General features: G+C 37.6%; 2 protein-coding genes across 5 annotated transcripts; one reads left to right on the top strand and one right to left on the bottom strand.

Moving 5' to 3' along the window:
- Window positions 1–924: 924 nt before the first annotated feature.
- Window positions 925–13,117, bottom strand: FAM173B (family with sequence similarity 173 member B). Of its 4 annotated transcripts, none has more exons than XM_026055441.1 (5): window positions 13,060–13,117; window positions 11,995–12,278; window positions 9,322–9,459; window positions 8,141–8,191; window positions 925–4,147 (listed from the first exon to the last, which is right to left on the bottom strand). In XM_026055441.1, exons 2-5 carry the CDS (start codon window positions 12,271–12,273, stop codon window positions 3,950–3,952), a joined length of 666 nt encoding a protein of 221 aa, XP_025911226.1. In that variant the 5' UTR covers window positions 12,274–12,278; window positions 13,060–13,117; the 3' UTR covers window positions 925–3,949. The 4 variants fall into 4 exon arrangements, with proteins under 4 accessions (XP_025911226.1, XP_025911224.1, XP_025911225.1 ...); XM_026055439.1 differs by having other exon boundaries at window positions 13,003–13,083; XM_026055440.1 differs by lacking the exon at window positions 13,060–13,117 and adding an exon at window positions 12,502–12,844.
- A 13-nt stretch (window positions 13,118–13,130) lies between these two features.
- Window positions 13,131–21,662, top strand: CCT5 (chaperonin containing TCP1 subunit 5). The gene is made up of 11 exons (XM_026055438.1): window positions 13,131–13,323; window positions 14,052–14,112; window positions 14,233–14,397; window positions 14,865–15,063; window positions 16,655–16,847; window positions 17,718–17,867; window positions 18,189–18,308; window positions 18,741–18,926; window positions 19,875–20,012; window positions 20,275–20,455; window positions 21,373–21,662. Exons 1-11 carry the CDS (start codon window positions 13,219–13,221, stop codon window positions 21,498–21,500), a joined length of 1,626 nt encoding a protein of 541 aa, XP_025911223.1. The 5' UTR covers window positions 13,131–13,218; the 3' UTR covers window positions 21,501–21,662.
- Window positions 21,663–22,846: the final 1,184 nt, after the last annotated feature.

The raw sequence follows: 22,846 nt of genomic DNA, 5'->3' as shown, positions 1-22,846 counted from the left end.
ACAAAATTAGAACAGTAGCTCTCAAACTCTGCATTGGTACAAATGACCTTCCATCACAAAGCCTGTGGAGACTTATCTCAAGGAAAAAAAAAATTTTTTTTTCAAGTCTCATTCCTAAAGAACTCTGACCCATTTTATTTTCAGCCAGATCCAATTCTGGAATACTCCAGAAAAGCATTATTCATTCAGCAATGTAGCAACTTTTTGCTAAAATCTGGTAGGGCAAAGACAGAATAAAACAAGTAGCTCCCAAAAGGCAAGTGATTCTACCTGATGATGTAAATGAAGATAAACTATTGTTTGTTTGTTTGTTTTTTCTGTGTACTGAATTGCTTTGGTATCAAGCAGCACATTTAGCTTAGAGGTTTCCTTGTCGTGGCTTCAGACCTACACTGTAATTTGAATAATCAGTTCTCTAGGGCTTTTTGGTTGTTCAGATGAAGAAACAAATTTGCACTTTAAAGTAGCCCATCAATGAAATCATCATACATTACACAGCAATTGAAAGTGAACAACTCAATAATCCATATAGCGATAACTGAAGTCACAATTAAGTACTCAAACCAGTACACTACTGGTGAACACAAAAAATGAACAAAAATTGAGGATAACATAACAGGAAAATGCTTTCTTAGTCATCCGGAGAGTTTGAGCAATTTGCTTTCTGTTTCACACTTCAGCCATGGCAACAGCAAATACAGTTCTCTTTATCTAATAAAGAATACAGAACATATGGACCACTGTCCAGTGTAGGACCTTGCCAAAAGAAAATGCCCAGCACAATAGCCCTCTGCTTCACTTTAAGAGCATTCAAAAGCTTCTCCTTGCCTTTAGGACAGGATTTAGTGTTCCTAAAGCTCAGGCTACTGTGTGTCATTCATTTTGTCTCAGTTACCTCAATCAGTATTTCCAGAGAGACAGGTAATAACTAAATAATACACTTTTATTATTACCACAAGCAGATTTGAGAAATTCAGTTTTACTTTTCAGCAGACAAATGACAGTACGGTAGACAGACATATGAAGTCAAACATTGGGGAAAACTTACATATCTGCTTCATTTCTTGCAAGCTAACTTTAGTAAAAGTAAGCAGTAGAAACTTGGTCAAAGCACCCCACCGCAGACGAGTCACAACTGATTTGATCAAGATCTTTAGCCTCTTTTTCCTCTTTATAATCTTTCAGGGAAGGACTCTTGGTTTAATTAACTAATTTTCCCTTTGTATGGTCTTTTTCAACATGAATAATTTCACACTTTGTCTCAGGTTCCAGTTTTATGACTTTGGGATATTAAAGTAAATCCAGACATTTTAGATAGTAACTGTAGTCCAGTTCTGTCACTGTGTAATTATTTATAAACCTTAAATGATGGTGGAAAGCATTTACTATAATTCTATAAGAACTTCTATGTTATACTGCAGTGAAATGATAGTCCATATAAACAAAAGACAGAAAGGTTATAAAAGACTGCTTACCAGTAACCAGTGTTCTTCAATACATACAGTCTCCATGTTTATACTTGTGCCTTGCCATGTGAGGCTAAAATGATTTTCCTTTGGAGTATCCAGAGCAGATGTTTGCACCTTTCTTCTCCTACTTGGTAAACAATGTGAGAACATAATTCTACTGCTCCTTTTCAATTCCTCAGTGCAGATTTACACTTTAAACACTCCTTCCTGCCCCCACTAAAACAAAACTAAAAATTTTTTTAAAAAGCTGGGTAAGAGTGTAAATGTGGATTACACACCCCAAGGAATACCTAACTTCTCTTCAAGTCAGATGCTGTAGCCCAGCAAATATGACTTTGCAATGACTAGTAAAATGTCTCAGGCTTTGTATTGACCTGACAGAGTAGGGTTTCAGCACTGCTCTGATCTGGGCTAGTTTTAATTGTACTAACATAACAGTTGCCTAGCAGGTCACTTTTAATCGACTTGTTTTAGCTTAGCAGTATGGATATCATACTTACAAAGATCTGACCAACTCATGGTCACTGCATAACAGCCTTTATGTTAACTGGGGCTGCAAGAAGCTATTACATAACTTTGACTAACTGCTAATGGATGAAGATAGGCAAACTTCAGCTGGGAACCAATGAAAAGACCCAGTAAGCAGACTGTTACAAGACAAAAATAACTCCAGGGATCTCCAGGATGGAGGAAGAAACCCTCTACCATCAACACTGTAAACTACAAAACAACATAGGTTGGAAGAGACCTTTGAAAATCACCTGGTCCAAACCTCTAAAGCAAGGCCAACTCAGAGCAGGCTGCTCCTGGCCTTGTCAAGTTCCTAATACCTCCACATATGGAGGTCCCACAGAAACTGGGCAACTTTTTCCAATGTTTGACTACTCTAACAGTGAAAACATTTTCCCTAGTGTTTAATCAAAACTTCCCCTCCTGTCTTATCTCTATGCTCCTCCACAAACAGTCTGTCTCTTCCCTGCCCCCTTCTAGTAAGTACAGCAGAAAGACAACAATTAAGATTCCTTGCCCACCCCTCAGCCTTCTCTTAAGGCTGAAGAACCTCAGTTCTCTCAACCTCTCCCTGAATACCATATACTCCAACTCCCTGACCATCTTGGCAGCCCTCCACTTGACTCACTCCAGAATGTCAATGTCTCTTTCGCACCGGGGAGCCCAAGACAGGACACTACTCCAGATGCAGATTTGCAAGCGCTGGAGAGGGAACAATCACCTCCCATACCTACTAACATGGCCCAATATAGGTTTGGCCTTGATTGCTGCTGCTGGCTCACATTCAATCTGTTGTTCAACCAGGATCCGGAGGTTCTTTTCTAGGAAGGTGCTTTCCACCTAGTTGGTGCCCAATCCATACTACTGCATGGGTTATTCTATCCCAGGTGCAGGATTGTTAGTCTTCCTTTGCTGAACTTCATGAGGCTGACAGGAAGAGCTTGCATCACTTGCAAAGAAAAGCCATGCAGTGATGCCATGAGTTTAGGAGACCTCACCAGATGATACAGCTCAGAAAAGTTGAAGGGGAAAAAGCTTGACTGAGGAACTCCTTGGCAATCTCACAATAAATTAGACCAGGTCTAATCAGATTTAACCAAGCTAGCCAGATCAACTGACTCTGGAATCAGAGGCCTTCATGACACACCCAAGCAAACATGTCTCGCACATACTTTACCCAAGGTTTGAGCAAACAGAAGTAGCAACATTTCACTGTCATGTAGGTGACTTTTGAGACCTCTTCTGAATCAGAGACATTAAGAAAAATCATAGTCACTTGCAAAGGCTTATATCAGTAATAAGAGCTCATTTGTGGAGTTTTGTCTCCATGTTACAAGTTAAACAGAAATATGTTAATATAAATCAAGGACGGCACTTGYGCTAATGAAAAAAATTACTTGTTTTATCTGCTTGTTGTATCATATATACCTTTAAAATGCAAATATTCAAAGCTAAAGTGTAAACCATCAGTTCCATCATCATATTCAGTTTGCATCATTATTTGATATATGTAGCTCTTAGCCAAACAAGAAGTGCAGCATTATGCTCATTTAGCTTAACTGGTGAAGACATTTGGGAATCACTGCTCATTTGAGGAGCTACTTGCACATCACTTGACCACTAATAATGAATGCTAAGTAGGACCAAAAAGAATATATATTTTAAGTAAGTCAGGTAGAACATCTTAACTTATACGTGCTCCACTTAATAGTAGTGACTTTGTTTTATCTCATTTTCAATATTGAAGTTCTTTATTTCTATAAAACTTTCTCATAATTTTTACTAACTACATAAGTCCTTTAACTACACGTTTTACTAATCTTTTTTTTTTTTCAGGTAATCAGTAACATATTTCAGTGTTACTTTATAACTCCAGGATATAGAGATACATATTCACTATTTGGCATTAATCTCATCTTCTAAGAGATGAGGTCAAAGCTGAAAATTTCAATACAAAACAAATTAGATGTTCAGTATTCTGTCCTTGGTGTCCTTTCCAAGCATTTTGCTTCACATCCATTAGAAGTTTTCAAATCATAGGCCCACACAGTGTCTATTCCCTCTCCAGTAGTATAATCTGGGATCCAGCAAGGGAAAGGAAAACGACAGGCAATGATTCTGGCATTACCCTTAAGTTCTTCTTCTAGCTTCTTCTCCAACTGTAGCATCTGCGGAGCAAAAACAAAAGGCTTTCAGAGCAGTACAACACACAAGCATTCTCTTTAGAACCTAATTCAAGTATTCAAGACAAGTCCAAAGTTTGAGGAAGTTTTAAAAACAATTTTAGGACAATTTTCATGATATATGTTCTAGCTTTGACGCATTGACAAAGAATATCTAAAGCTAGAAAATGGCCGTTTTACTCTGAACTGTGAGATCAAAAATTCTTAACTTTAAGTTTTAAAAACTGCACCAAGAATAGTAGCTAATCCCTTAGTTAAAAAAAACAGAAGTTAAAGAAAGCCTTTGCAAGTTCCAATTCACAATCTTCCCTACTGGGATTCTTTCTCTATAGAGAAAGAGTTTAGCCCCATGAATTTATACTTTCTTACTACACCACAAGTCACATGAACCACTGTATCATACTCAAAGACCAATGTCTCTCATGATTTCCAGTTTATCCCATGGCAGATCTTGGGACACTCAGGATTTCTTATGTGCAAACTCAGGCAAACCATTTGGTGCCACTGAATGATAAAGTACATGTTAATACTACAGAATTTGAGCTTTGTTGGCTCCAGTCTGTTAAGATACACACCTAAGTCACTGCAGCAGTACTGTATGAATAGCACACACCACTGCACAGCTCTGCTTCGCTGAAGACTTACTCAGCCTAGCTTTCCTCCATTTACAAAAGTTAAGCAGAGGGAAAAAACAAGGGAAATATCATTACTCTGCCAGAACAGAGCAACACCCTGTCCAAGTCAGATACTCTATCTCCAGTAAATACTTTGAAAATTTCTGTATGGATTAAGTGAAAAAATGAATTAACACATCTAGATTTCAAAGGAATTTCTTTCCAACTCCAGAGAGTGATTATGTTCTGAAAAACGAAGCTTGATAGATTTTAGTTATTTTCGTTCTTTGGAAAAGACTGATGTTATGCTTAATTAGATCAGTGTGCGTCCATCTGGAATTCCTTTTATTCTACAAATGGTATCAGGGAGTAATTATGGCAGCAAGCTTCCACAAGTTACTTCTAATACATGTTAAAATTTATTTACTTTGATATCACAGCATAACGTCTAGATATTAAAAGACAAGAGCAATTATTTACAAATACGGTTTGATTTAAGTCATGAAGCACACAATTTAAAGCAAAAAAAAATAATTCAAACAAAAAAAAAATACAGAACATACCAGAAAATAAGACTGAATGAAAAAAACATATTTCCAAAGGCTGGACATAGCTTCCACTATCACATACATGCAGGGTGTACCTTTGATGAAACGTCCTACCATCGCTAAATGTAAGGTTACAATGAATTATTTTAGGAAAATGATATTCATAGATCTAATATGCAAAAGAGTTACATCTGAATATATACATATTCTAAGCATCCTGTGCTCTGATTTTGTCCATACAACAAATGCTTTTAAACATTTTTGCTACTGTATCTTAAATAAACTAGAAAAATAGGACCATTTTGGTATCTCAAAATAAGAGACAACAAAATAAGACCACTTTGGTACCATTCAAACTGTTACCAGACAAGGAAGGACTAAGTTGTTACGGAAATTGATACAGTTCACAAATATGGACCTAGCCTAATTTTTAATCAATAATTATGAAGACCGGTAATGTCTCATGTCTGTATTAGCTCAAATTAGAAAAGTTTATTAACAGCTCAGCTAAGAAGAACTGTATCCTTGAACCAAAGTCAAAGAAGGTCTTAACCTAAATCTTATTAACATTAGCTGTTGCAATTGTATTGTATTTTTTAATCACTTTTTAATGTTTACTAAACTGAAAAYTTTGTAGACCTTTTGTGCAGTACTTATACAGTTAAAATACAACAGAAGTTACAAACATCAACACCTGGTAAGAATTCTGTGATCCTACCCAGAACAAAAAGATTCTCTCTTCCATGACTCAAACCCACCTCCCCCCAGAGGCTTGCAAGAACAGAGAGGTCTTGCAGCCTTCTCTGAAGATCAATAAATCCAAGCTTTGTAAGCTAACCTTGGATGYGAAATAAAAGCACAGTGTGACAGCATCGAACCAGACTAGTATTATTAAATAAGCTAAAGAGACCTATTGCCCTCAGTAAAAGTGAAGAGAAAATGCATTACTTTCTAGAAAATCAATTTAATCACTCAGGAGGCTAAGCACCCACAACTCCAATGTAAATTTAAAGAGGATTATGAGCAAACTTAATTCTCATGAAACACAGTAGTTCATATGTTTGGGTCTGTTACATTTATGAGAGTTTTTATTTTATTTTTTTAATTGGAAGAATCTAACCTAATATTTACTGAATTTGTTGAAGCAAAATTATTCTGAGACCTGTAGCTACTCCTTTTATCATATCAAGTCACATAACAGTTACTAGTTTACCCTGTTTCAGGCTACTAAGTTTACACAACATGCCTACTAAGCTTGCTTGCATCTTCCCAGGGTATATATTTCTGCTTTACTGGAGTATCTTTCTTCATCTGCACTCTTGCCCTCAGTACAGTTGCAGAATTTCTGACTGCAGATTCATATATTGATCACCAAATGAACCACTGAGCAAATCTGATATCATTCAATACAGCAAGGGTGCACCAACTCCCCTCAAATTAGTCGCTTCAAAGACAACTACTGCATTATAGCCTTGTCAAAATCAGGCAACCAAGTATTCTATACTTTTAAGAAATATCCCAGTAATAGGAGCTTCAAAAATATCGTCCCTTCCTGGAAGTCCAGCCAAAGAACACATGATACTCAGCTCTGGGAACACCTGTAGCACAGCTAGCATAATAGTTCTTGCTAATATGCCAACTACATAAGTATTTAAAAAAAAAAAAAAAAAGCATTTGACTTCAGTTTTCACATGAGTTATAAATATTTACTCAAGATTCAAATTATTTCCACTGCTATTAAAGAAAAAACATCAGAGTAGGGAAGCATGATTATATTTCTTGTTGCACCTTCCTGTTTTTACTACAGAAATATTATCACAGTAAACAGTACGGTATAGTATCACATAAAGCTCTTCACCCATTTCATCCCACAAAAACATCTGCCTTCAGATGGAAAGAAGCAACACTGAAATAGATAAAAAATATTTCCATTTCACTTCTCCATATGCATTCAAACTATATACAAGATTCTAAGAATAAATTAAAACATCAAGAAAATTTAATAATTAAGATGTTCCTTTTTCTCTTTTCCTTCTGGTAGAAAGAAAAGGAAATCAGATAAAGCTGAAAGCCAAGATGAATGTAAAACCTGACTGAATGTGTCTATTATACCATGGAAGCGGTCTTTTGGCAACACAATTTTCACAGCAATTTTGAACAATGCATTTTCACAAGGGACATGATGAACACGTCCCTTCCTACAAAGCCTTCCCAAAAAGCAAAGGATTTGTGTACTTGTATTCTATCAATTGTATTAGAAGTACTTCTCTCCCTTCCTAATCCCTCCTAATCTATCCCATGCAAGAAAGAATTATTTTAATATATCAGCTGCTAGACTATTTGAGGTGATGCAGATTTTGGAGAAGAACRTAAGTGAAGTTCAATATTCTTTTCCCTAAGCAGTTCACAGAAATCAGTGGTAACCAATTTCCCACTCCATCCTCTGCCTGCAAAGTTATCATTTTTTCAATATGAAAAAACAAATTTTTCAAGAACCAAATCACCTTTCCCAAGCAACTAAAGACAAGCACAGCAATTTTCACTCTGGTTCTGAATTTCATTAAAATCTGGGCCTCCTGGATAGTAAATACATCTCAAATGCATACTTAAGTTCTTAGAGCTCCACTCTGCATACTGCTACAAGCTGTACCAGGTTTTATCATGAATATTAGTAAGCAATAACGAAATATATCAAAATATTGGTACTAGCCACCTTTGACATTCTCTAGGTTGATTCATTTTTTAAATCAGTCTACTAACACTAAATGTCTTGGTATTAAAACAATTAGACAATGAAAAAAAATAGTAAAACTTACCATTTGAGGTACCCCAAAAACAACAACATTCGTGTAAYGGGAGAAAGAAACCTATAAAAAAAAGTGAGCATAAGTCTTAAAGAGAATTGGCATATATAACTGGAAGACTTGGTACCTTTCTTTCCCCAATGCCTTTAGCTACATTCCTTTCAAACTAATCCTTGGGTTTAAGACCAAAAATAAGAAAGGAGATCCCGTATCATGGCTACATCACAAATTTCCCTATGCAAGACAGCTTACATTGCTCAGCAGAAGAAAGCTTTTACTACTTGGTCAAGAATCTGGCATGAATTCCAGTAGCGCACGCAAAAATCAATTCAAACACACACAATTCAGAAGACAACCATAAGTAAAACCATGTAGGTAAGTTTCTTTTACAACTCCTACATATGTTAAAATGAGGAATGTTTTAAGATTATCCCCCTTTTGTTAATTGCTGGCTAGATTTAAAACTTCTTAGGCATTCCAATGGCTGGGTTTTTCCTAGTTCGGTCAGAAGTTTTCCATGCTTGCCTCTGAACAAAGATTAAGAACAGTACGGTACATTCACACTCCCCCCGCCAAGTTTTTTGTAATGGGCAAAGCGGCTACAAGATGTCATTAAAAAACTTCAATAGGACTAGCAGGGGAAAGGTAGACATAAATATGGCAGAAAAATAAGTCTCATTAAAAAAGCAATTTTGATTCAAATGAGTGAACACGTCAAAAAATTCTCAGTTACATGTATGCAATAGTGATCTTAAAGCAATGCTCAAAATCAAGAGTTGCACAGTTACAAAAGAACACATATCTAATGAAATGTCAAATGAGATAGTGATCTTGCGCATTAGGTGAATAAGAGACTTGTTACTGACTTCAAAGAATCAACTTGCAATGAAGCTAGATATTACAGTAACCCACATCATTCACCAGACAAAAGTATGAAGTAGTATTTTCAAGTAGCCTTTACCATGCAGAGTAGTTTCAAAGGACAGCACATGTCACGGAAGCACAAAAACAACAAAGCTGTTTATTGTGCTGTGAGCCTAGCTGCTGTGGACTTAAGTACTTTAAGCCCAAGGAAGCATCTGGTGGCTGAAAGCATTCTAGTTGTTTCAAAGAATTATCTCCGAATTACAGAAAACTCCGTACTCTCCTCAGACATTCCAAATTCATTCATTCTTATGCATTTCACCACCTACCTTCCATAAGTCTGAAATATAAAATTTGGTGTTCTGATGTACCCCATCTCTCCAGGCACGATATCTGGAGTACCAGACTAACCAGGGATTTAATTCATAACCAACAGCTTTGAATCCCCTTTTTGCAGCAGCTATCACCTACAAAGAAAGAAAGGAACCTTCACTCTGGAAGAGAGAGAGTGTGCTAGAATATATGTTAATCTCAACAGGAGAAATTGGATAATTTTATTTACAATAGAAATTTCTATTTCTATTTACAACAGAAATCAATGGAACGCACTTTGCAAGTCGCTCAGATTTCAACTCCGAAAACACTGGTAGTACAAGTGAACAAAAGCTCAAACTACATTTTACTATTATGACTAGTCGTATTGAAATTAATAGATTTATTCATAAGAACAAAACAAACCACTTAAATCTTCACAGGACTAAACTGTAAACTTGTAGTATGCCTGTAATTTACATAAAAGTTTAGTTTAACATACTCATGACATTACCTTGAAGTTGACTATAGAGGCAAACATAAAACACAAGCAGAAATGCCCAAAATTCAAAATTAGAGCACCTGGCCTATTTCAGATGCACTAGCAGGTAGGCATTTGAAAGACCTCTGAATCAGAGCAAAAATGACCTACTAATAGAAAGAGTATGAAAGCAAACAGTTGACCTACATAAAAATAAATATATCTCACAATATAGCTTTCTTCCAATGCTACACTTCACATACAATTTTAAATGGCAAAAGGTAATTGAAATAATACAAGATGATTTTCAAATATACCCATTTAAATTGAGACCCTACTATTTGGAATGGTTAGACTGCATAGCAACTGTCTCCAAACTACAGATTAATACATGGTTATTTTTCAGAAAATTTTCAAGGAAAACAGAAAACAAAAAGGCACTGGTTGACAGAAACATTAAAGTCTAGGTTTAAGTCATTTGAAAGGTTACTGTCAAGTATTATTCAGAAAAAGCCTGATTAATTATGAATTACAGAATAGTCAGGTAGAGTCAGGAAGACGTARCTATTTTTTAATAAAATTCTCAAACAGTAACAATGGCACAGCGCGTTTCACACTAATTATTAAAAAGTGCTTCTTCCATCATGCTCTCAGCATTTGTAAATATACTAGAAGAATCTGACATTTTTACTATGTTTGGAAATAAAGATATATCCATATTTATTTACAAGCTATACATGAAAAAGTGCTAAGCATTTGAAAGTATCAGAACACAAGCTCAGCTTAGTCTGAGGACAAATACTCAAAGGCAACACCAAGCATCACTGCACACAATTTTAAGCACCTGGCTCTCAGAGTAGAATTCAGCCTCCATTTAGTCACCTATATATAAAATCAGTACTTAGCCAAAATTAGGTGGATCAGGTGAAAGTCTGTCAGAATGCAAAGTAGACAGGGCATGAGAAATTTCAGTTTTCTTATCTAGATACTTTTCTATTGTTCCTACTTAGGCACAGCTCCTTCCAAAGCCACCTTTATAGAACTGGATTTCCAAATCAAACGTTTCCGTTTGAACGGACAGTTGACTCATTCACATGAAACATGGACAACAGTAACATACAAAAACTATCTTACAGGTGCCTACCAAAAGCTCACTTAGTGCACCCTCCTGTTGCTAAAACTGACTAGAAGCAGGTTAGAAAACGCTACAAAATACAACAACTACAGAGAAGAGCTGATTCATCACAACACCCTCCCTCACCAGCACTTTGACAAAGAAGAGTTTAGACAATATCCTGAAAAGAGTATTGCTTTGGCTATCATTATCTTTCCTCTCAAGTCTCCCTAATTTCTTTTTTAATCTATTTATACCCAGGGTCACCACAATAAGTTCTTGAGCTCAATCACAGAATAGCTTGCTTTACTTGGAAGAAAAACTTAGTATTTCTGCATAAAAACTGACACTGAGAAACAACTGCTGTAATACTGAAAACACCTGAGGCCAGCAAAACCTTCTCCCCTACATCATCATTTTCAAATGGAAGCATCCTTCAACTAGACTCTCTACTGACATTCCGATCATTCCCAGTACAGAAGCCTTTCCACACCTCCAGTAATTATCATCCCTCTTTGAAATTATTCTCACTTTACTATACCCATTTTAAAATGAGGCAGCCAGCACATCACAAAGTACCCAAGGTGTGAAAACTACAGTTTTAAGGATACAGTGATTTTTGTTTTGTAATCTATTGTTTGCTTCTCACTCTCTTATTCTTCTATCACCTTTATATAACAAGCATAGAGCAGCAGCTCCAGAAGTTTTCAGTTGTGATCTCTCCTACCCTGTTTCAAGCTCTGTGTAAACTCGCAGCCTCACATACCGCAGCTATAAACATACATGGAATCACAGCTCTTTAGGAACTATTACTTTCTAAGTGAATGCACACTGTACAGCCCACTCCAGCCAAGAGGATGAGGTTATGGTTTGGTATGATACCTTGTCAAGCTGAAAGCAAGCCTGGAACAAAAAACACTGGTTACTTACGTAAATCAGATGCAAATCTTTCTTGACTTTTTGCATTTACATAATATTGAATACCAGAGGCAAGACATTCATAAATATGAGAAAACACAATACAAGCCATTCCCAAGTGGCATTAGCCCCTTTTTTGACAGATTATATAGAAGGAAGCGTATCTCCATAACTTACAATACGGCCATCCCCACTACCAATGTCAACCAGAGAGCCACTTCTGTTTTGTAACATTTTCAGAACATTTTCAATCTGAGTTGAAGTTGCAGGAACAAAAGGCAGGCAAACTTTTCTCAGCGCTGGCATTACAAACGGGGTGATGACAGCATACAAGGCCACCAAGGTCCCACCAACACCACCGGTGATCAACAGCCCCCAGCTCCTTCCTCTCGAGCTGTCCTCAGAGCTCACAGGCACCTCTGATGGGGGGCTCTTGCTCTGTGGCACTTTCGACATCACTCCTAGAGACAGACATTAACAAAGAGTATTTCCTCACACAAGTTGTTTTATTACACGTTTGTTTAGTGGACAAATCAGTAGACTAGATCAAAAACAGAGGACAGCAGGGTTTATATCCCTTAAACTGATTCTTAGGTTTTCAAGGGAAAGTTATTATACTGCTCTTGAGGAGATAAACTACTCTGTAATTCAGTAATAATAATTTAAAAAAAAAAAGGCAGTTACTGTTTATGCTTCCCGTCCAGAAGGGCGGGGCAACACGCGCAGAACGGCTCAGGAGCGATGCAGGCAGAGACGCCTCCCGCCCCACGCCGCTGAGCACGCCGATCTCCGGCAGGAGCCCGCGCTACGGTGGACACCAGCCCTTCCTCCCTTCGGCCGCAACAAACTTTCTCGAACCGCAGTCGAGCGCCGGGCCGGGCCGGGCCGGGCCGGGCCAGGCCTTCCCACCCGCCGAGCTCGGCAGCACCCCGCCACCCGCTCGGGCGCCACCGCGCAGGTGCAGTCACCAAGCCACCGCCCCCCCGCCACACATTGCCACTACCACTAGCAAAAAAACTCAGACCAGGCAAGCTGCGGGCTTCGGCCCGGAAATACTTATATTGGAGGGCGATACCACCTAATTATGGAGGGGAGGGGAAAGACTTTTTGAATGCACATCGTAAGGGGTGGTTTGGCACTGCAGCGGTAGAGTCAACCTCTAGGGCGCTTCCCCCGGTATTCTACCTAATAGCATCTCCCAGCGCGCTGGGGCGGCGCCGCGAGCGCCGCACAAGCCCCTACCCTCTTCCAGAAAGGTCCGGCGGGGACGCCAGATAGGTCCCGCTTGTGAAATGTTTCGCGGCGGTGCGTGTCGCGCAGGCGCGGGGCGGTGAGCGCGCTGCGTCAGCGCGCCCTGGGCGCGGTTGCGGCTCGGCTCGTGCGGGGCAGGCAGGGGCCATTATGTCGGCTATGGGGACCCTGGCGTTTGATGAGTATGGGCGGCCTTTCCTCATCCTCAAGGACCAGGAGCGCAAGACGCGCCTTATGGGGCTCGAGGCGCTCAAGGTGAGTGAGCGAGCGGGCACTCCCCCGTCCGTGAGCCGTGGCGGGGAGGGCCGCGCCGCCGTTATGGCCGGGCGGCGGGGGAGGGGAGCTGTTGGGTCTCGCTTGGGGATGGAGCCTGCTGAGGCGCGGTGGCTCTGCGTGTGCCCCCCCCCCCCCAATCTCCCCTTCAGGCGGAGGGGTTGCAGTCTAGCCCGGGCCCGGCCGTGTAGGGAGGGAAGGAGGAAGAGAGAGAGAGAAGGTATCGTCCCCAGGGCCGGGAATGTGCAGCTCGGCTCTTCCCGCTCGCCCTCCGCGGGCAGGGAGGCTCCTCATGGGGCGCCGCTGGTCTGAGAGCCGGTGTCGTTCCGAAGAAACGCTGGCCTCGGCAGCAGCGCTGTGTGCGCGTGTGGGGTTTAAATACTGATTAAAAAATAGAGCAAAGCTATTGATTTTTTTCCCCTCTTTGATGGTATTTGCATCTATTACTGCTGCTCTGAACGCGCAAGGAAATCATTCTAGCTGCTCCTCTACTGTTGCAAGATTTAGCTGTGTAAGCAAAGACAAGACATGCGAGCTGTTTCTAGCATAAAAGTAATATGCACGTTTTAATTTGTTCTCACTCATAATTGGCTGCTTCTAGTTGAGTTGTAATATTTAAGTTTGAGTTAGCTTTTTCCATATTTTTCTTAGCTTAATGTATGATTTGGGGAGCATTAACAATGACTGAATTTTTTTTCTTTGTTTTGTAGTCTCACATAATGGCAGCAAAGGCAGTGGCAAATACTCTGAGAACATCTCTTGGGCCCAATGGTAATGATTAAATAATTTTAATAATTCTTTTAGTAAATTTTTCCAAGTGGTTGGTGTTTTTTGGGTTTTTTTGTTTGTTTGTTTGTTTTAGCTTTTTCTTTATGCTTTCAATTTTTTTAGGTTTGGATAAAATGATGGTGGACAAGGATGGTGAGGTGACTGTGACAAATGATGGTGCTACCATTCTGAATATGATGGATGTGGATCACCAGATAGCCAAACTTATGGTGGAGCTGTCTAAATCTCAAGATGATGAGATTGGGGATGGAACTACGGGAGTTGTTGGTAAGAAAAGATTTTAAACTTAGCTTAACTTTTCCAGTTTTAAAATCAAGGTTCTTAAACTACTTTCAGAGATGGTGATGTTTGATGTAGATATACYATTTCTGTAAAATATTTTTAAATATTTAACACTTCTGTATTCTTATCAATTCCTATATTAAGAGCCTTTTGTTCAGAAAGGTGTTTTGTGTGTTTTAAAGCATGGTTAAATTTGAAGTTAGTGTTGAGAGTCCTCTCTCTACTTTCAAAGTTGGGATGGGTTTTTTTGTTTTGTTTTGTTTTTTGCATAACTTTCTTCCTGTCCCACCTTGACCCTTGTGCTTCTTTTTAAACTAAAATAATAACAATCTTCATTCTAAAAATGTTAGAAGGGAACAGAAAAAAATCTGAAGGCATACTTTTTTTAATATATTAAAAATGATGCCTCAATCTGTGGAAAAGTAAGCATTATTTTAAATTTTGTTTTATAGTTCTGGCTGGAGCATTATTGGAACAGGCGGAGCAGTTACTAGATCGTGGTATTCACCCTATCAGAATAGCAGATGGTTATGAACAGGCAGCTCGTATTGCTATTGAACATCTAGACAAAATCAGTGACAGCTTTCCAGTTGATCCGCAGAACACTGAACCTCTGATCCAGACAGCAAAGACAACTCTAGGCTCTAAAGTGTAAGTTCATGAAAAGTTCACAAGATTTACCTTTTTCCTTAAAAGCACTTTGAATTGAAAGGAGGAATCCTGATGTTTACTTGATATTTTGGTGGATTATTAAATTATTTATGTTATTGGAGTGGCTGTTAAATGCTCTTTCATATTTACTTGATTTTTTGGGGCCAGTTTCTCAATGGACTCTTATCTTTTTTTTCACTTGATTATGTCTGTTGACCCTCAGTTCTAAAAACTGTATGCTCAAAGTTTTTCAAAAGACAGTGCAACTGAAAGAAGTGCAAATTATTATTATTATTTTTTCCTTTATGTAGATATAAATTCAGACTGCAGGTATAAAGCTCTGGTTTCTATTTCCATTAGAGCATTATTCACTGTAGAGTTAGTCAGCTTCCCAGTGGCTCAGTCATGACACCCAAGATGAGATTAACTTCTGAATTATGCTTCCATAAGAGCATGTTTTTAGGTGGCTGATCCCGTAGTAGTGATTTAATCTTCTTTTGCTGAATATGTAGAGTTCCCACGTAAGTATTAAGACTGTTATAAATAGCTAGTAGCAGAGACTTTGCAAAAATACTTTCAAGACAAATTCTAGCACACTAGCTGCACACTAAATAAGTAATCTCATTTCTCAGTTAGTATTTTTGGGGAGGAGGGACTGTTTCTTGTCTTTTGCTCTTTGGGCATTAGACAGCTTTCTCAGATACTATTGTGGAGCTTGGAGGTAAGGAATAGCAAAAAGATGAGAGCATAAAGCAGCAGAATAGAGAGGTGGACGTCTTCCATTTTTAGTTACTCTGGTAGGCAGGTTTCTGCAAAGTGCAGTTTCTGGTTGCATAGCATCTCATGATAGGCACTCCAATATTTATGGAGGTAGCATGGGAATGCCAATTTCTGTCTCTTCCTTTTCCATCCTGTTCTTCTTGCTGTATTGTGTGGTTTTGATCATATCACCTGTACAGAAATTATGGAAAGTTGTTGACTGACTTTACTGGCACTTAATACTGTTTCGCACTTGCCCTCTTTCAAGCTATAGCATTTTTTTGCGAATACAGATATAGTTAAAATTTTTCTGACCTCATCAATGTAGGAGAGTGTAGAAGGAGAGTGCATCAGTATTTTGGAGTTTGTTTGCTGTTTATAGCATCTCTTCAGTGAGATGCCTCTCAAGGTGAAAGCTGCTATTCTGCTGTAAGTTGAAACAGAAAATATGTGCAAGGTTTTCTTTTCTTTTTTTGGGGGGGGGGGGCCTCCTTTGGTAGACCTGTCATAAGAGTGTTTTGTAGTGTTTGTATGACTTCAGTGTTTCTTAATAGCAAGTTAGTTCTGCTCATTTGTGTCCCAAATCTGCATCTTGAGAATATGTCCAAGAAGAGTATGCAGACAAACTGTGTGTTTTAATTTCTGTCATATTTAACATCTCTTTTATTCTGTGAACAAACAATTCAGAATCACCTTTTTCTTGCAATGAATGAAAGTTTTAAGCTTTAGTTTATGTTTTTCTGTGCAATATTGATAGAATTATTTTCTGTTTTGTCCTAACCCTATACTGTTTAAATATAATGCAACTTCATTATATTATGCTTAAATCTAGAGTTAACCGTTGTCACAGACAAATGGCAGGAATTGCTGTAAATGCTGTACTGACAGTAGCAGATATGGAACGCAAAGATGTTGATTTTGAGCTGATCAAAGTACAAGGCAAAGTGGGAGGCAGACTAGAAGATACACAGTTGGTTAAAGGAGTGATTGTGGATAAAGATTTCAGTCATCCACAGATGCCTAAAGTAAGTGATGTGTGTGTCGTCTGTAATGGTTTAAACAGGACTGTCTTGAAATGCATCACTCAAATACTGTCCCAGCATTCCTTAAGTATTTAAACGCTATGTGGTTTGATTTGGTTTGTTTTTTCACTCATTTTCTCAAATGGGGAGAGGGAGAGGAGCATTAAATTATTTGTGTTGGAGGGACCAAGGTGGAATTCAAGTAGTCTTGAGAAAATGAGAAGTGTTCTTGGAGAAAATACTGTTGTGCACTTACGTGAGGACAAGTGCAGAGTTCTCTACTGAAGCAGAAATAATCATCTGCAGAAGGTAGTATGATGAGCTATGTTAGAGTTTAACACCTACTGTAAATGTATCAGATGTTGCATGCGAGTCTAGAATGAGAACTTCTACAAGTCTAAAAATATTTTTTACTAGGTTGCATTCTTCTATAAACGAAGACTTGTGGAAAATATCAGTATTTTAATACATAAAAGGTAGCTGTGAAGAAGGCGAGTACATAATGTTCTCCATGGTCACTGTGAGTAGGAGGAAAAATGCAGTTATAGGTTCGATGCTTAAAAAAGAAAGAAATGACTGGTGAAGATTGTTACACACTTAAACAGTATCTTGAGAAGCTGTGGAGTTTCTTTTATGTGGGTTAAATAGTTATGTGGGTTAAATAAATGTGACTTCTTATAGAATTATGTGGATCTAGTTAGTCTCACTCTAGAACCAGTCAAATGATCTTCAAGATTCCTCCTATTACTACTTTTTTAACATATGTCTGTCTTGTGCAAGTACAAGAAGGAGGTGTATTACTGAGGTCAGAATTCAACTTGATTTTTTTKGGGKTTTTTTTTGTTGTTGTTTTGTTTTGTTTTTAATGTTTAGGAACTTAAAGATGCTAAAATTGCAATCCTTACTTGTCCATTTGAACCACCTAAGCCTAAAACCAAGCATAAGCTTGATGTAACATCTGTGGAAGATTACAAGGCACTGCAGAAATATGAAAAGGAGAAATTTGAAGAGATGGTGAAACAGGTAAGAGTCTTTAGAAGTGTTTTTGTTTTCTGTGGTTTTCCTAGGCTTTGATTTATTCTGCAAATGAGCTAATAATTGCATTGGTCGGCAACATGTTTTTAAGTAGTTGTAAGGCTATGAGTGAAAGGTAAGTTTAAGTAACATGTAAGCCCTGGCTTGAAATTTTCTTTCATCTCTATGTGTACCAGACAACTTTTTTTTTTTTTTTTCTCCAGAGAATTGTGTTTTGAGAAAATAAGGAGACTTAGAACTGCAGAGAAAGTGTTTCTCATTTCTGTTGTAAGTTTTGGTCAGAAGATTGATGTTGTGTGTTGCTTTCAGATAAAAGACACTGGTGCAAACCTTGCTATTTGCCAGTGGGGTTTTGATGATGAGGCAAATCACTTGCTGCTTCAGAATGAGCTGCCTGCTGTTCGTTGGGTTGGTGGACCTGAAATAGAAGTAAGTAAAGTTCTCTAAAACAAGGTTTTGTACTGGTTCCTCATACATTTGTTAAGTTAATAAGCTGTATTGATTAAACATTTTAGACTTTCGGGGGAGAACTGCATAATCGTATGTGTATGGGTAATAGTTATTGGAGAAAAAATCACTGGGGGTCTGTGGGAAGAACTTTAGAATAAATGGGACTGTGATCTATAATTGTAGTCAGTGCATATTTCCATTATAAATTTTATGTGACTAGGAATGTTTTTGCTCTTAATCTCATTCTTTGCTCTGCAAAAACAAGGCATCACCTGAAATACTCTGTCTGAAGTGATGAGAAAATAACTTTTTRGACTAGGCATCTGACAAATTCCCTTCCACTAGTTTTAAGTGTTATAAAAACATGAGAAAAAAGTCTTCTCAAAATAATCAATAATTGTTTAATTTTAGTTAATTGCCATTGCAACTGGCGGGCGCATCGTTCCTCGCTTCTGTGAACTCACAGCAGAGAAGCTTGGTTTTGCTGGTATTGTCCGAGAGATCTCCTTTGGAACAACAAAGGATAAAATGCTTGTCATTGAACAGTGTCAGAATTCTAGAGCTGTGACCATTTTCATTAGAGGAGGAAATAAAATGGTGAGATACTTAATTTGTTGCTAATGTTTGATCGACTGGTTGCTGAATGTGTAGATTCATTCAAAAGCATGTTAATGCTTTCGTTCTTTTGTTAAATCTGTTAAATTTAACTTTGTGTGTGTACAAAGAGAAGGAGGATTGATGTAATCAGCAGTGACTGCGTGTTAGGTACAGTTAGATTCACACTGTATTCTTTTCAGTGAAAATTTTATCATGTCTCAGTGCTATTAGACCATGTAGTTCATAAATACAGAAATAATTTTATTTGTGGATGGTCTCATTTGCCCTCCTTATGGAAGGGTCACTCTTGATGCATTAGTGTTTTTGCCAGATTAGGTTTTAATATTTATATATGTCAATTATGTCACATATGTATGTAATTTTCTGATTTAGTCTATTTAAAAAAAAAAAAGACAAAACCCAGAGTAAGACTATTTTGAATGCCAGTATACTTAACTTGGTTCTTGATTGTACTGTTAGTGTTAAATTATATTTAGAACAAGTCCTATTTTGAGTGAAAAACATGGGAAGCAAAGAACATATTCCCTAATTTGAGGAGGGTTTTTTAAGAAATAAAAATTACTTCTTTAAAAGATTAGTGTAAGTTCTTAAATGCGTCTACATTTGTTAAGATTGGATGCTGACATGAAGTCCAGCCTGAATATAATAATGTAAGTGTTTTTTACCTTGGAAATATGCAAGACTGAAACTACAGAAACTAACATGATAAGGTTTTCAATCCATAGGTACAACAAATTGCATGGAGAAGGTGTCTATTTTCTATTTGTCTGCTGCTATGTATCTAACATTTTATTTTAATATAACGTAGCCTAGGCCTGTTAAGAAATTCTTTCATTAACTTGCAGTTTCTATTTCTGTATTAACAAGTAAATTTTTATAAACTTCATTTGTGTATATTATAAAGTATATGCTATTTTATAATTTAAGATTATTGAAGAAGCAAAACGATCTCTTCATGATGCATTGTGTGTAATCCGGAATCTTGTTCGTGATAATCGGATTGTATATGGCGGTGGTGCAGCTGAAATTTCTTGTGCTTTGGCTGTCAGTGAAGCAGCAGATAAGGTAAGAAAGAAATCTTTACAACTTTCTTCAATTAAAATTAAATGCATGTTAAAGAGCTCCCAAAAAGTGAATCTTAAGGAAATTTCTGGCATTCACTGGTAACCAGTGCTAAGTTTTGCTTGCCTGTTTTGCAAAAATATCTTTTGGATACTGAGATACGTGTTTCCCAGAAAAAGTCTGCATATCATACAGTTTTATGGCTAGTATAAAAATCTGCCTTTGCTAACATTGCAGTAATAGCTATATGATTTTGCTTTCCTAGTGTCCATCTTTGGAACAGTATGCTATGAGAGCTTTTGCGGATGCCCTGGAAGTAATTCCTATGGCACTTTCTGAGAACAGTGGTATGAATCCAATACAGACTATGACTGAAGTGCGGGCTAGACAAGTGAAAGAAAATAATCCTGCTCTTGGCATTGATTGTTTGCAGAAAGGAACAAATGGTAAGAAGCGTAGTAGTGTGATGAAGGCATGTAACAGAAGGGTTTTTTCTCAAAAAATTGAAAGGCTTACTGTTTTGCCTCTCGGCCCTCTTTAACCTATGCATCACTTCAGTTATGAACTCTTGTCCCTTGTTATAATAAATACGTGGGGGAGAGGGAATGGAAGGAGCAATACATGCATGCCTTACAGGTGAAGAAAAGTAATTGCATGAACACTTTTTTGGTTGCAAGATTAGCTAAAGATATTACTGACCTTGTGGTACAGGAGTAAAAATTACTCACCATGAGGTAAGGGAGAGCTATGTTTTAATTACAGTAATTTTAGTGATCCAGTTTAATAGAAGTTCCAGGTAGTCTTGTTCACATAGCTGCGTGTGCATATATAGACCTATAAGAAGTTTCTTGCAGACTAAGAAATAGGTGTATATGAAAACTTCTATTTTCATCTGGAAATATACTTGCCACACTCTTCTATTCTGCTGCTTTTTTCAAAAAGGTAGTAAATTTTGGAACATAACATAAGGCCTTGTATTTATGTAAATGTATAAGCCTTCTTTTGTTAGGTGCTTGTGCTTTCATGCCACTTTCTACTTTCACTTCTCCAGTGGTTGCTGTGCCTTTAGGGTACTTTCGATGTTTCTRTATGGAAGCTGTCCTCTAGAAATAAATACAGGAGGGAAAAAGAGGGAACAATGGGGAAGGACTTAATTGGGAGGAGAATTTTTCTTAATGTAGTAAGCCTGGGTTCTTACCAAAGACCTTAAAACTCTAATTTATACAACTTATTGGTCAACAGTAGTGGCAAAGAGTAATAATTTGAATACATTCTTTAAAGTTGCATAGCAAATGACTTTGTCAGGTAAATGTTATCCTTAGTTTTGAGGAGGGCACCTAATTTTTTTTCTTTTGTCTGGCAGATATGAAGCAGCAGCATGTTATAGAAACCTTGATTGGTAAGAAGCAACAGATTTCCCTGGCTACTCAAGTTGTTAGAATGATTCTGAAGATTGATGATATCCGTAGACCAGGAGAATCTGAAGAGTGAAGGTTGAAAAACAAGAAGCATTAAGGGGTTCACAGCAGTAGCGAAGACAGCAGGATTCTGATGCTTAATCTTCAGCTATTTATTTTTGACGCTTTTTGTTTCAGATATTGTAATGGGTAATTGTTGGAAATAAAACACAATTCAGCACTTGTGGCATCAAGACTTGTTTAAGAAGTATCATTGCATGTTTTCTTAAATGGATGTACATATTCATAGGAAACACTTTATTCAAAATAGAATATCATAGGCCCTTTTCCATTGCTCCTGCAGCTGACTGTAGCTGCTTGTGAGCAAATCCTGTAGGTGTTTATTTGAAGAGGTCTGCAGTTCTTCAGTAACAGAACTGGAAAATTATAGTAGCCTTCAGTAATTCTTACATATTAAATAATGACAAGTATGAAGTGTAAATATGATTTATAGTACCTGTATTTCATGCTTCCAATTCCGTACCAGTTTTCAATGGTAAACCGAAAAAGTGGAGTTTTTTGCGGTACTGAATACAGGCTATTTGTTTCAGGGCTACTTTAACATGCTTCATGAAATTGCATTCCGGGTCTTGATAACTGTTGTGTTATTCAGTGTTTACAACCATTTGAATAGTGGCACGTAAGAACATCACATCACAAGGAAGAAGGTAAATAATTATGTGTCAAGTCACTGGACACTTAGGTGTGCTTAGGAAGAAAGTTTCTTAATTGTATCCTGGGAAAATCTTCAAAGATCTTATCTAGATATTTTAGTCATAATTTGGCATGTTATCCCTGTGTAATAAAAGGTGAGGCTAAATTTTTCCTTTAGTGTGTTTCCTCATATATGCAAATAAGAGCTTTTTCAGGGGTATATACATTCATCCAAGTATTGTTTTTTAGAGCTCTTTTATCTGTGCTATCAAGATAGTGTTCTTATTTGAAAAGTCCCAAGAATGCCTAATTTTAGAATGGTGGAGTAAAATTCATTAGTAAGGTGATTTGTATGTGAAATTATTAGCAAGAAACAAGTGGTAGACCAAAGCTAACATCTATATGTGCAATGTTCCTTTTGCAGATTTTTCAGACTTCAAAAGATAGGGAAATGCTGAGTTGACCTTTTCAGTATTACTTGCATTTCACTTCAGGTGCGTAGTTTTGAAGCATCACTGGTACAGGGAAAACTTGAGTTTGTTTTCTTATGGACCACTGTTAGCTAACGTAATCATAACAAGTAACGATTGGAACAAAACACATCTCTGAAATAAAATCATTCAGTGAGTGTCTGTAGATGGGGAGAGGAAGAGGGTTAGAAATAAAAATTTTGTTTGACTATTAAGGTGAAGAGTGCAAGGATTTGTTATAACGCAAGTATATTTC

Source organism: Apteryx rowi, unplaced genomic scaffold, assembly GCF_003343035.1.
Source record: "Apteryx rowi isolate R43461 unplaced genomic scaffold, aptRow1 scaffold_998, whole genome shotgun sequence".
NCBI lineage: Eukaryota > Metazoa > Chordata > Aves > Apterygiformes > Apterygidae > Apteryx > Apteryx rowi.
Note: the sequence above shows the minus strand (reverse complement) of the source record. Positions and strands in the feature narration are given on the sequence as shown.